Source organism: Macrosteles quadrilineatus, unplaced genomic scaffold (genome assembly GCF_028750875.1).
Source record: "Macrosteles quadrilineatus isolate MER2022 unplaced genomic scaffold, UCM_ALF_1.0 Scaffold_3__2_contigs__length_128488019, whole genome shotgun sequence".
Lineage (NCBI taxonomy): Eukaryota > Metazoa > Arthropoda > Insecta > Hemiptera > Cicadellidae > Macrosteles > Macrosteles quadrilineatus.
The window spans coordinates 5,709,138-5,724,757 of NW_026542596.1; the positions used below are offsets into that span (position 1 = coordinate 5,709,138).

General features: G+C 34.2%; 1 protein-coding gene across 1 annotated transcript in view; it reads right to left on the bottom strand.

The window, feature by feature from the left end:
- The window catches only part of LOC128989710 (phospholipase D1-like), an 87,101-nt gene that overhangs the window by 47,234 nt on the left and 24,247 nt on the right, over positions 1–15,620 (bottom strand). The window contains exons 5-6 of the mRNA XM_054411713.1: positions 5,557–5,677; positions 26–177 (exon numbers count right to left, since the gene is read on the bottom strand). Of these exons, the coding sequence (XP_054267688.1) occupies positions 26–177; positions 5,557–5,677 (273 nt within the window). The remainder of the gene's footprint in view (positions 1–25; positions 178–5,556; positions 5,678–15,620) is intronic.

The window sequence follows — 15,620 nt, forward strand, 5'->3', positions numbered from 1 at the left end:
ATTGGTAAATAATTTTGTTACTGACCTGACACAGCAGCCGTTGTTGAGCAGACCGCAGCAGTTACAACCCCGGGCGCCAGGCTGAGCACTCCGTGTACGCTTCAGTATCTCGCCCTCCTTCCCTTTCAGCCCGAGTCCAGCGACAAAAGAAAGCTGTGACACTTCCAGGAAATTTGTCTACATAATAAAAAAAATTTACAATATTAATAATATTGATATTATTACAGTAATAATATTAAGTAACAAAATATTATAATTCCCCTGCATCGAAAATAATTGCTTGTTGAGCAATCATCGCTACCAAAAAGTGAGCAATTGGCTCCATACCACAGAAAGGTTGAAGCCCAAAAGTGCAATAGAAAATATTTTATCACCTTCAAATAATGTTTTGGAAGAGTTCTTTCAAAACTGTTTAAGTATATTGAAGAGTATAATTTTTTTCCATACAGGGTGAATTTTCTTTGCTAATTAGTGATCATGATATCCTAAGAGTCCTTGCATAGTTTAAATATGTATGGAATGTTTAAGGTATGGAATACAGAATATTTATTTATTTACGTGTTTACATAAGGGCAGTGACAATTTGTGTCTAATTTACTCAAAATGGGTGGGCATTTCCTTTCTGCAAAAGGGTATGTCGGTTAAACCAGATTTTAGGCTTATGAATTTAAATGATAGTTTTGGGCTCAAAAGGTACATATTCTCAATAGCAACCAAATGGGTACTCAAAGAAAAAAAAATTAACTGTTGTAGCAGTGGTAGTTTTAGTTTTATATGCTAAGGCAAAATTGTTGCCAAAAACAGTATATTGTATCTTAAAAGAGCTAAACACAATAAAAAAGTATATAAACTTGTATATTGATACTTAGAAGAATTTAATTATCACCCTTTGATCTCTTCTTCAAAACAACCATTTAATTTATAAAAAAAATTCTCTATATGTTTTAGGGTACAACATTAGCGCCATAGACAAATAGAGTAAATATAGACTGTCAAAGGAAGATTCCGCGATGTGCCACTCCGCTAGAGCGTGCTCGGTGTTCAATTCGCTGCTGTCGTCGGCTTCTCGGTGTATGCTACCAGCAGACACTGCAGCGGTGTGCGCCGTAACTACACGGCACTCCTAGTGGTGGACACCAGAACATATGCTAACCGCAGCAATGCTGTCAGTCTATATTTAATTCTTTTTGTCTACGTTAGCACTCAATTGTTGTTAACATTAATATAAAAAATAGGAGATTAATTTGGAATAAGCCATTAATTTGTTTTATTCATCATTGCCTCCAGGATTGATTATTGACAATAATAATGGTTACATACCTTACGTCGTCAATCCTAAAATAAGTCTATGGCGACTAGTTTCGAAACATCAAGGTTTCATTGTCGAGCCTCTTGCCTTTTAAAAACATTGTGACATCTTGTCGTCGTCATTATACACAGTACATTTAACATAAACACACGAACACGGACACATACTATTTACAAAAATGAGTGCGCGGCCGGCCATAAGTACCGCGGTGACGGACACGATGCAACTAACCGACTCCTGTCTGTTGACATTGACCTTGGAGGGGGTGAAACAGCTGATTGTGAGCGCTTCCGTTATCAATGTCCTCAATCCTATCAAATATTATATTACGGCCAAAATTGAGTTTTTCATTTAAAATGTCGTGAGGATGTTTTTTTGTTGCTTTGTAGATTTCTAAGCTTTCTAGAACATTCATTAAAGAGCCTTTGGTGCATTTGTGTAGAATATTCAAGCTATCATTGCAGCTATTAACGTTGTGGTTTTCGTTAATCAGGTGTTCGGCGAACTTGGAGTGTTGAGTTCTCAATTTAGGTTTAGGAAGGTGTTCGTTGAACCTTTTCTTGAACGAACGACCTGTTTGTCCTATATATATTTTAGGACAGTCGCTGCAAGATAGTTTATATACTCCAGTGTCCTCAAGGCTGTTTGAATTAATTTTTTCGGTAGTACGTGGATTTAGGAGGCTTTCTAATTTATTCGAAGTTTTGCAGGCTAAAGTTACGTTATGTTTCTTCAATTCGTTTTTTAGTGTATAGTGTAGATTGCTACCATATTCTATGGATATAAAGTTTTGGACGGGTTTTTCTGTTTGCTTTCTGTTTTTTTGTTTACGGATGATATTATCGATAATGTTACTGTTATAACCATTGTTGACGGCTATGCACTTTAATAATGTGTATTCATCATTGTAGTCTGCTTGGGTCATGGGTATTTTTAGAACTACAATCCAAACCAATCGAAGAATTCATAACAAACCACATATTTTTTCCTAGAGTAAAAAATTGCACAGACATAATTTTTACTGAACCTGAATTGAACGTTCTTAATAAAGGACTAAAGCACAACACCTTAAATGGTAATTGGAACAAAAACCTAACTTCCGAACTGTTAAATGCTGAGATAGCCATTAGCTCTATCAAAGACGAAAATTCGAAAAATTATGTCAGACAAATCATTGACAATAAAGTCAAATCAATACTGAATCGGAATAAAAATAAAAATAAACATCTCTTGAGTGATATAAAAACCATAAAATCTATAAAAGAAAAACTAATCACCCATGAATGTATTGCAACTAAAGCTGACAAAGGGCAGTGCATTGTGATCATGAAAATTGACGATTACAACAACAAAGTTTTAGATTTCATAAACAATAACAATATCAAAGAAATTTCTAAAGATCCTACCGACCTTTTTCACACAAAAATAAAAAACGCTATAAATAAATCACAACATATCATCATTGGAGACCGAAGCAACTACCTCAAAATGATTAAACCTAAGGCCCCAACATTGAGGGGATTGCCAAAAATACACAAAGAGACCATGCCTATCCGACCTCTGGTAAATTTCACCTCAGCACCTTCCTACAAAATTGCAAAGGTTCTAGACAAAATTCTTAGAAATAACATCAAACTGAACGAGAACCATAGCCTAAAAAATAGCCTAGAGCTTATAGATCTGCTGAAAGATATTAAAATAGAAAACCGGCATACTTTAGCATCACTGGATATTGTAAACTTATACACCAATGTCCCAATACAGGAAACGTTAGAGTTAGCTAGAGAAAACCTGTCTACTAACTCCCAACTAAGTAATGACGCCATCAATGAATTAATATTCTTATTGAAAACTACATTAGACCAGAACTACTTTACTTTTAACGGGAAATATTACCTACAGGAAGAGGGACTTGCTATGGGCTCCCCGTTATCGAGTGTGCTCTCCGAAATATACCTCAATAGTTTTGAAAACAAAAATATCCTCTCCGACAGCAATAAATTTTCTAAGAAAATATTGTTCTATAAAAGATATGTCGATGACACATTTTTGATTTTTAATGGCAATCCAAGGCAACTACAACTTTTGAATAATTACTTGAACAATATTACTCAGAACATCAAATTCACGCTCGAAGTCGAAAATAATAATTCAATCAACTTCCTAGATCTCACAATGACCAAAAATAACAACAACATTGCTTACAAAATTTACAGAAAGCCTACAACAACAGACCATACCATCCACGCATCATCTAATCATCCACAATCCCATAAGATGGCTGCTTACAATAGTTTTGTTAACAGGCTTCTAAAAATACCCATGACCCAAGCAGACTACAATGATGAATATACACATTATTAAAGTGCATAGCCGTCAACAATGGTTATAACAGTAACATTATCGATAATATCATCCGTAAACAAAAAAACAGAAAGCAAACAGAAAAACCCGTCCAAAACTTTATATCCATAGAATATGGTAGCAATCTACACTATACACTAAAAAACGAATTGAAGAAACATAACGTAACTTTAGCCTGCAAAACTTCGAATAAATTAGAAAGCCTCCTAAATCCACGTACTACCGAAAAAATTAATTCAAACAGCCTTGAGGACACTGGAGTATATAAACTATCTTGCAGCGACTGTCCTAAAATATATATAGGACAAACAGGTCGTTCGTTCAAGAAAAGGTTCAACGAACACCTTCCTAAACCTAAATTGAGAACTCAACACTCCAAGTTCGCCGAACACCTGATTAACGAAAACCACAACGTTAATAGCTGCAATGATAGCTTGAATATTCTACACAAATGCACCAAAGGCTCTTTAATGAATGTTCTAGAAAGCTTAGAAATCTACAAAGCAACAAAAAAACATCCTCACGACATTTTAAATGAAAAACTCAATTTTGGCCGTAATATAATATTTGATAGGATTGAGGACATTGATAACAGAAGCGCTCACAATCAGCTGTTTCACCCCCTCCAAGGTCAATGTCAACAGACAGGAGTCGGTTAGTTGCATCGTGTCCGTCACCGCGGTACTTATGGCCAGCCGCGCACTCATTTTTGTAAATAGTATGTGTCCGTGTTCGTGTGTTTATGTTAAATGTACTGTGTATAATGACGACGACAAGATGTCACAATGTTTTTAAAAGGCAAGAGGCTCGACAATGAAACCTTGATGTTTCGAAACTAGTCGCCATAGACTTATTTTAGGATTGACGACGTAAGGTATGTAACCATTATTATTAATTTGTTTGGTAAGAGACACCTTTGTGTATGCTTTTACTTTATGAAAGTCTAAACATAACCATAACTCTGTATACTTTGAAGTATTAAAGCCTTTAAATGTTGACAGACATATAAAAGTGCAAACAAATGACAAACAAACACTGTGCTTACAAACTAAAAGAGATGCTAAAGATTTTGAGAGTAGCTATTTACATGTGTGCTTTTACTAAGAAGACATAACTAATTTACAATTACAACAATTTCAAAACAACACTACTCAACCTTAACCAAAATCTACAGTCAAAAAATCATAGGGCATAGAACGTTTTAACCTCAATCAAGTACAAAATAACAATAATTAAAAATTATATGAGTAGAACTAAGTGCAGCAAATCTGATAGTACAAAATATAACCACATTCTACAAAACACAAAATGCTGTATTCATTTACATTTGGGCTGACAATGTAAGTGTACTCACCAAAATTCAAATTATGCCAGTTTTCTCTATAAAATTAAGGCATCTCGATTATTGACATAACTAATTATTAAAAATATCATTCTAAATTGTGTTAAGTTCAATAACTGGATAGAAGTGTTCGAAGTGAAAGTACAAACTTAAAAAATGTTACTCTTTCAAAGGTTTATAGAAGTATATGCAGGACTCTCTTGTATAAAATTGGGCGAAAACTGTCCAGTTAAAACTGAGGGCTAACCTTTGTAACAAGATTCTTACAACAATTTAATTAATGTAATGAAAAATCAATTTTAACTAAAACTAAATTACATAACTATTTTACTTTTCAAACTTATAATAGGACATGAATTTATTTCATTAGTACAATTGTAAAAACATCATAATTCAGGCATAACTGTTTCCATATTGAATTGAAATCTAAAAAAATTTAAATAATGTTATTTTTCATGGTCAAATCTAAACTGACCATGAAGTTTTGTCTTTCTCTGTACGTATTATCAAGTGTTTTGTTTTCTAAGTGAGTTTTACTTACAGTTTCATGGTGGTCTCTGTATAAAGGGATTTTCAAGAGATTGCGAAGGTATTCTTCCAACTGTCGCATGCGGTTTTCTATCTGCTCATCTGGGACCAGAGCATCAGGTTTAGATGGGAACCTAGACAGTTGGTATGGTTTTAAAATATTAAATTGCCTTAAGCGGCCCACACACTACACATGGTACGCCGTGCCACCACACACTTGAGCTTTAGTGAGCCTGCGAGATGCTGTTGTCCACACCGATCAGAGTTATGCTTTTATTTTGGTAGCATTTTGCGGTCAAAAAGTTATGGAATAGTGCAGAAGAAATTTCTGTCGCCCATGAAGAGAGGAAGAAACCCACAAGAGGATGTTAATATGGACCAAAGGTTGGTTGAAGCAGAAAGAAAAGTGTTCTGACTACTGAGAGAGCTACGCAAAAACTGCCTTAATAATTAGAGAAATTAAATGCCAAGTTGTTCCAAAGACAAAATGCCGTCCTTTCATTCGCTTTAAATATCATGAAAGACCTATTCTAGCGTCAAACCTAACCTCAAAAGTTGTTGAACTACTATCACGTGACGAGGGTTTGCCTACACACTGCATGTAAGCACGGCGTGCCAAAAATCAAACTCGCCTTATTTTCACCGTGCCATGCCAATGCATCCCAAGCTTGAATGGTGTTCCCCACACACTAGCGTGTTTCAACTGTTTTTGGCACGGCGTACCATGCATGTGTACAGTAGTGTATGGCCCACTTGAATTATTATGTCTTTTTAACACAAATCAGTTTAAAATATAGTTAGGCCTAACATAAATTAGAACAAAAATGTTCAAATTTGTACATACTATATTTACACTATTACAATGAATATCTTTATCGATTGGTACACAAATTCGTCATAAAACTTAGTATACATTAATTTAGGAGCTGATTTTTTTTAAGTTCCAAGGGAGATGCCAAGAATTAGTTATCGTGTATTTTCATTTCCAACCTCTCTTTCCTACACACACAAAGTTGTTATAAAATCTAAAAAATGTCATTTAATATCCTTGAAAAAAACACTAAAACCACATTATAATCCACTTGCTAGGGGGGTTCCCGTGTGCATTTTATGTATAGAAAAACACCCTAAGGGATCATGTAGGTACTATGTGGGTAATCATTTTTCACGTGGGTGCAAGCATCGCAGAGTGGGCATAACCTCAGAATCCGCCATTTTAAAAATGGCGGCGGCATTTATTACACGAAACTCATTAGGAGCTTATATCTCGAAAACGGTAATATATAGCGAGTTACTTTTATAACAATAAATGTTGCTTACACAATAAGGAACAACTTTTGTATTTACAAAAATGCCCTAAATATAACTATTTAGGAGTAGTTGAGCAATTTATGTTAATTTAACCTATACATTTTTACTTTGTTTGACCAAAAAATTCTAATATCTTTAAAAAAATTAAAAACTGTTTTTTAAATTTGGCACATAGCACTAATTGCTCTTTACACTCTAAGGTCTAAATACCCCCGTCGCAGCAAACCTGCAGAATCAGTAAACATTTATCTGGCTGCATTTCTACTAAAATATTAACATTGACAGATTGATTTCCTATTTAAATGACATTGATTTGTAATGAGTACTTAAGTTTGCTGCTTCAGGGAAGGTATTGAGGTGTTTTTTATATATTTTTATTGAAATAATGTTGATAGCTTAGTACGAATGAAACAACATTTTTTACATTTGACTATAATATATCCATAAACAAGCAAACTAAAACAGTTTATTTATTCTCCATAAGAATAACATGGGAATTTAAAATTTAAAAATTTTTTTTAAATTATCTCCGTAACTTTTGGGCATACGACGCTTCAATATACAAAGTTATTTTTTTTTTTAGCTCTACAAAATGGTTTTGTTCATTATAAAATTTCGTGTTTTTAGGGTCGAAAATCGGAATAATCCATTTTTACCCCATTAAACTCCACATAAACCCCCGTTCCCATAGTCCGATCGTGCTGGTTTAATAGTTCGAATTCGTCTGAAAACGTAGGTTTACACGTTTGTGATAAATTTAATCAAAATTGGATCATTTTTGATCGAGTTATCAAATTAAGTCGTAGTTCTGTCTTCGGATACAGATGTCGTAGTGTTGGCTTTACACTTTATGAATGGATTCACTTCGGAAGGTTTGCAGGAATTGTGGATGCGACGCCGTTTTAATAATAAATGTTATGAATTATAATAATAATTTCTATTACATCCGTAGATTTATTATTATTTGTAACAATAAAAATTCAGTATAAAGAAAGGTTTATATTTATTTTTATATTTGTATGTGTCATTTAATAAAAAAAAAATTAATTTAAAAATATTTTATATTATTTTAATAGCTTATATATCTGCCAGAAGCATCTCAAATGCTTTTTGCAGGGTTTTTTACCTTAAATGCGAAGAAAAAATTTTTGCTATGTGCCAAATTACAAAATAACAGCTTTTTTATAATTATTAGATTTTTTTTGGAACAGAGATAAAATGTATAGGTTAAATACTATGAATATGACAATTTTAGCATTTTAGTAGAAATGCAGCCAGGTAAATGTTTGCTTAGTCTGCAGGTTTGCTTTGGTGGGGGTATTTTGACCTTAAATATAAAGAGAAATAAGTGCTATGTGCAAAATTAAAAAGGAACAGTTTTTTAAAGATATTAGAATTTTTTTGTCAAACAAAGTAAAAATGTATAGGTTAAATTAACATAAATTGCTCAACCACTCCTAAATAGTTATATTTAGGGCATTTTTGTAAATACAAAAGTTGTTCCTTATTGTGTAAGCAACATTTATTGTTATAAAAGTAACTCGCTATATATTACCGTTTTCGAGATATAAGCTCCTAATGAGTTTCGTGTAACAAATGCCGCCGCCATTTTTAAAATGGCGGATTCTGAGGTTATGCCCACTCTGCCATGCTGGCACCCACGTGAAAAATGATAACCCACATAGTACCTACATGATCCCTTAGGGTGTTTTTCTATACATAAAATGCACACGGGAACCCCCCTAGCAAGTGGATTAATTAAGCCTACTGAAAATAAACAACTGCAATGAACAGTATGAGTAAATTTAATTGTAAAGATTATAATATGTGTATCTTGTTTTTTGTAGTTTTTTTTATCACGTAATCACCATAATATCTCATACATCAAAACTTAATTGTGAAAGAAGCACACAAGCAGAGTGCAGTAAAAGTATCAAAATATGGGAATGTTGCTGAAAGTCAACAGTCCCGGAAAATCAAATAATTTATACCTGTGCCGCTAGGTCAAAAACTACAATGTTTGCAGTGTCTGTAGATCAAAAATCACAGTAAGTCAAATAGTACAGTCCGAGCTAAAAACGTGGTCTATGTTAAAGCAATTGACTTATTGGGAATTTGACCTAATGCAACAGCAGTTTTCATAAAACTAAATACGGTAAAATACAAATTCAGTTTCGCTGAGTCAAAAGTGCCGGAAGATCAAAAGCAATAAAAGTGAACGTCGATTCAGTGTAAAGTAGACCTCCTGCAACGCTTACTACACCAACAAAACTCGCTTTTAGTTACTTCGTGTTTTGTCATAATTAGAATAAAGCTAAAATTATCATATTTGGTACATAGCTTACCTATTAATTCTTCTTGCCAACTGTTTGGTCAACACTGTAAATAGGTATAGTTTATGTAATGAAAAGCCTTTCGTCAAAATTTGTGGCATAAAATACACGCAAGGACGATCTGAAAATTTCTGGTTATTATATACGTTTGTAAAAGGAGATCCATTTAATTGTAGAACTATTTTATGAGTTATAATGTAGTCTACACATAAACTGTGTAAATGTATTACGCCTCGGAAGGGTTGAAACCTGTCCAAACTATCATATATATTATTAAAACGTAAATGAGGTTTTTCACATTCTGAATCAACCAGTCGACGGATTTTCATTATTTTTATGTTGAAAGAAAGATAATTTTGAGAACTAGGGAATGTCAAAGCTATAATTATAATTAAGGGTCCCAGTTTTTTAGAAATTAAGTTTTAATTTTTAAAAAGTCTAGCAGGCGACGCTTACCTTCTAAGCTCTTTTAGTACAATATAATTTGCTTAACATAACACCTGTAAACATTCAGCATTTGGAAACAAATTTAAAGACATATTTAGAGTTGACATATTTATACTATGTGTAATGCTGACCATTGATACATTCAATTCTTAGGTATGAGGATGGCAGATTAATTAAATTAAATATGCATAGTAAAATTGTAGGATGTTCAAATTATTTTTAAAGGAATCTTTATAATCATTGATTTGTTTTAGTCCCATATAATTTGTTTTAACTAACAGCTGGTTGAATGTAATATTGTTCTATATAACTATTACGTTTTTGGCGAATATCCCACATAGGGAATAAGCTATTACCGTAGTACTTATGGTAACACCTGGACCCGCGGGACCGATTTAATTTTTCGTTTTGAGGTCCCTAGAGGCCAAAAACACCAGCCGTTCAAATTCATATATACAGGGTGATCAACTCAAGGAGTCCACCATTGGGAAATCAGAAACGGTAAGAATTAGAGAAAACTTTAAATGGGGCACATACCTTTAATTTTTGTGGCAGTTAAAATATGATTTTAGTTTTTTATCATGTTTTAGGATAGAATATGCAATTTAAAAATTGCTTTGTTAGCTTTGACATTTTTTTGATAAACCCACTCGTTTAGGATTACAGCCTATGGAAAAATGACTTCCGGTTTACATTTTACATCATGTAGCTCCTAAACGAGTAAGTTTAGAGCAAAATTGCAAAAAGTAAATCAGTCTTAGAATTGCATCTACATTCCTTTAAGACTATAAAATAAAAAGTTTTCCACTTTTCAAGTCTGCCGCCATTTTTTTTAATAATATAATTCATATTTTTAATGAATTTTATGGTCTTTTTGGAATGTGGATGCAATTGTAAGACTTTTTTACTCTTCCCATTTTTGCTATAAACTTACTTGTTTAGGAGCTACATGATGTAAAATGTACACCGGAAGTCATTTTTCCATAGGCTATAACTCCTAAACGAGTCGGTTTATCGAAAAAATGTCAATTATAAAAAAAAATTTAAATTGCAAATTCTATCCGAAAACATGATAAAATATAGGGTGTTCCATAAGAAATTTCAAATTTGGCCGCCATTTTGGAAAATGGCGGCTGAATTTCAAAAAACTAAAATCATATTTTTAACTGCCACAAGAAATAAAGGAATGTCCCCCATTTAAAGTTTTCTCTAATTCTTACCGTATCCGATATCCCAATTACAATTGAAATTGTAATTGGACACTAGTAAGTACCAGTGCACTTGTTGCTACCTCCCCCCTTCGGTTTCATGTATTCCTCTCAATCACTTCAAACCTAGGAGGATTAAACATTAATGTTAAATCCTCCTAGGTTCAAACCTGAAACACCCAGATCGAAACTCGCCTGTCGTTATTTTAACATCGCTTTTTTTTACTATATTTTTCAAAAAAGGAAGATTAAATTGATTTACTTTGGATTTTAAAAAGTGGACGTTTTATTTTATTAAAGATTTATGGTGATACGTAAATATTGTGGTATAGTAAAGTATATTATATTGTAGTTAAGTGTTAAATTTTGAAATTTTAGGGTGAATCGAGATGAATCTTTTTTTATAACATGGGTCTCTCCTACCTTAACGTACATACCAAGTTTCATAAACATCGGTTGGAAAAGTGTAAAGATAAATATTTGTATGTAAAAAATACAAAATGGCGGATATCTGGTTAACGAAACGATTTTGGAAAAAATGTTATCGTTCATTTTCTGTTTATTTTGACCCAAGGAATTACTAGGTAAAGTGTCTCTCCGCTTATTTTTAACACCTTGTTTGTGATGTATTCTTATTAATATAAGTGAAAAATGTAAGCTGGTAATACAGAAAGATGTTTTATAAATAATATGAATTGTCCTTAGAACTGTAAATTAAAAGTCCACTCAGCAGTCGCATCGTACGATGTAGTTCTTTCCATGCGTTGCGAAATGCTAAATTTGCCGTCCTCTTCAACCCAAGTTATCTATTGAACCACTGATTGTAAAAAATTCAAAAAATATATTTTACGCATCACACTTTTGGCTACAACTTTGCCACAGACAAAACCTCTCTAACCCAAAAACAAACAAAAATCTCGCATGCTAACTTTTTCATGTTAGAAATCACGATTTAAAACTATTTCACCATACATATCAATTTTTATTAATTAGATCGGTAAATAGTTTACAGTTCCAACAAAATAGTCATTGAGTAGGACTAGCCAAGAAGCTCTGTGCCAATTTTCAAAATCTTAGCACAACTTTAAGTACACCAAAACACGAAATTATTGAAGTCATGCGTCGAGAGGACTATCGTTGTTTTTAACAGATTATACTTTTGACCTTCCGGCACTGTTGACTCAGCGAAACTGAACTTATATTTTATCTTATTTCGTTTTATTAAAACTGCTGTTGCATTAGGTCAAATTCCCAATAAGTCAATTGCTTTAACATAGACTACGTTTTTAGCCCGGACTGTACTATTTGACTTACTGGGATTTTTGATCTACAGACACTGCAAACATTGTAGTTTTTGATCTAGTGGCACAGGTATAAATTATTTGACCTTCCGGGACTGTTGACTTTCTGCAACGCGTCCCAAAATATTACACAATTATTGCCAAATAAAATAAACTAATGAAAAATGAGAATAATAGAAAATGTCAAAGACTACACATTATAGTGTAATGTGCCTAACAAAATTCAATTAAAACATTTAATAAGGACAAAATAAGATTCATAAAAAAATGTTTATAGGGGTCTTTTTTGTGCTGCTGTAAAAAGTAGTAATGTTTAATTATTTAAATAAAATAGGTTACAACAAATTAAATAAATGTTTTATAGTCTAGATTAGTTAACACATTTTTTATAAAGTTTTTGTAGTTATCTCAAACTACATACTTAACTACAAAAAGTGAAAAGAAAGGTTAGAATGGCAGGTGGAAGTTTTTATTTGATTTCAGTCGGAAAGATGAAGAAGCTGCAGGCCTCGTTGTGAAATCATTATAAATAGACTGGAGTTTATAGAACTTAACACACACACGCCTAAATACAAGAATATGTTTATTTGAAGTCTCACTCCAATTCTTTTACCAAACATAGCTCTAAGTAAATCAAATATCACCAATCTGTAGAAAGACTTATACAGATTAACATAATCCACATTTTGTAATTTAAAACATATTTCAAAATTAGTCATAAAGAATTAATTGGGTAAGTTCCAAAGGATTGGTTTGCTACTAAAATAAAAAAAATAATCATATTCAATTACCTTCAATTCTATAAATAGGTATGATTATAAGGTTGTGGAGTGTGTTTAGATTCATCTTAAGTAAAGGTGTACCTATGGAAGTAGCTATATCAGTATCAGCAAAATTAACAAAACATTAAAATTAAAGTAAGAAATACTCAGACAGGAAAACAAACTATATTAGCGGATATCAAATAGGGCAATTTATTATCGATGATTGTATTAGATATCTCAAAGCATGATAACACTTATCATTTATTGTAAAGATAAAATATCAATGAGTCGTTAATTATAACCCAAAACTACTAATTCATTATGAGCCTATAATCCTTAGTAAGCAATGTAGAAAATTCACTGCTGATACAATCTTAATTGTTGTGTGCTTTAGACTTTAAGGGTGTGTTGTGAATCCATTTATTATAAGTCTGCAAAGTAATACAATATAATAAAGATTGTCTAAAAGAATTTGTGACTATGTAAAATTTACACTGACCCTATAACATAAACAAAATAACATTTCGGATTACTAGCTCAATAGCAGTTCAAGATCATGAATGAAAGAAAATTACCAATAATACGAAATGTGCTGGAGTCCAAAGGTGTTATAAAAATAAGCACACAGGTCACAGAAGAATGCAAGAATGAATTATGAAATGAATGCTTGGTTGATTTAAACAAAAACACAAACAAGCCTATTAATTATTACCTTATTACCTTATTACCGGTTCTTCATCTTTTACCCCATGGGGGATTGATGGCGTCATTAAATAACATGAAAACACTGTACTAGAATATATACATTATTTACAAATTTAAAAACATATTTTTAACACTGAGGCTGTGGACAGGCGTAAGTCAGCCCAGGCCTACTAGGGGGTCATCGAAATACTCCTTCAGCGAGTAGTAGGCTTTTCCTTTAAGGTATGCAGTGAGTACCTTGAGGAGTTCCCTTTTGTCGAGAAGTACGATGGAGTTTGGCAACTTATTATATATTGTTAGGGCTCCATTACTAAAGGCCTTCTGAGTCCTTGATAGTCTAACTCTAGGAACATCTAGTTGGTTGCGATGCCTAGTAAGGTGGTGATGTTTTGCAGCTCTGGAAGGAAACTCCTCAATATTATCTATTACGTACTTTATACAGGCGAGGATATAGTGACCAAACACTGTTAGAATTCCCAGCCTGGCAAAGATAGGCTTGCAGTGAGCCAGACGATCGCTGAAGGTGATTATTCGTAGAGCTCTCTTTTGCTGGACCAGGATGTCTTCGGTCGCGGGTGCGTGTCCCCACAACAGCACACCATAGCTCACGTGGCAATGAAACATAGAATGATAGACATTCATCAGGTATTTCTCCGTTACCAGATACCTAAGTTTCAGGAGCAGGCAGCATACCCTTGACAGCTTATTGCAGACCTGATTTACGTGGTCATTCCAGGTTAGCTTCTGGTCCAGGGTAAAACCTAGCAGCTTCACCGGATCATTGTGAGGAGCATGTTTAGCCAGACTGCAGACAAGAGATTGTGTCTTGGATTGGTTAAGCTGGAAGCCATTGGCCTCAAACCAGTTTGAAGCTTCAATTAAGTGCTGTTCAGCTCCCGCTACAGACTGTTCAACATGCAGTCCTCGTGACACAAGGGTGGTGTCGTCAGCAAATAACACAACATTTCCTGACTTGTCGAGGTCGTTTATCATAACCAGGAAAAGAATTGGCCCAATCACCGATCCCTGTGGAACTCCATATGCTACTTCTAGAGGTGCTGAAGTTGCCCCCTCGATAGAGACCACCTGTTGCCTACCCGCGAGATATGATTCAATTGTTCCGAGAACAGTGCCACCCACTCCATAACTCTCCAACTTCCTGACCAGTATGGCATGGTCGACGCAATCAAATGCACGACTTAGGTCGCACAATGTGAGGGTGACTGTGTGGCAAGCCTCAAATGCCTCACCAACCAAACCTGCAAGCCTCATGACCGCTCCTGTTGTAGACCGGCCTTTACGGAATCCGAATTGACCTTCCGTCAGTAGGTTGTTAGACTCTAGGTGTTCACAAAGCTGCCTGGTCATTAGAGCCTCTAAGACTTTACCGAAGATTGGTAGAATAGAAACGGGCCTATAGCTGTTCAATCTATCTCGCTCACCCTTCTTGTAGATGGGGACGGTTCTGGCAATTTTCATGCTGGGGGGGAAAACCCCTCTCTTCAAAATGTTGTTCAGGACTAGCGATAGCGGTTGAGAGATTTGTCCTATGACACGTTTTAACCAAGTTGTGGACATTCCGTAGAAGTCAGGGCTGTTTGAGTTTTTGAAACCAGCCACAATTTTCTCTATCTCGGTTGAAGTAGTAGGCTGCCACGAAAAAAGGTTGGTGTGTACATCCACATTCAAAGAAATCTTACTGGAGTCTAAAGATTTCAGACCGGTTACAATGTTGTCTACGGAGTCGATGAAAAATCTATTAAATTGGTCAGGGCTGTGTGGTGACGATTGGGTCACCCGACTGCTTCTTGTGGCTGTTTTGACCACATCCCAAGCTGCTTTGCACTGATTTTTAGCAGAAACAATCATATTTACATTTGCCTCTTTCTTGGCCTCAACAATCTTTTGTTTGTATGCATTTTTAGAGGCTAAATAGGCCGCTTTGTCCACCTCTTGGTTGTTCTCCCTAAACCTGTCCTTCAGTGCGAGCATGACCTGCTTTAGCCTA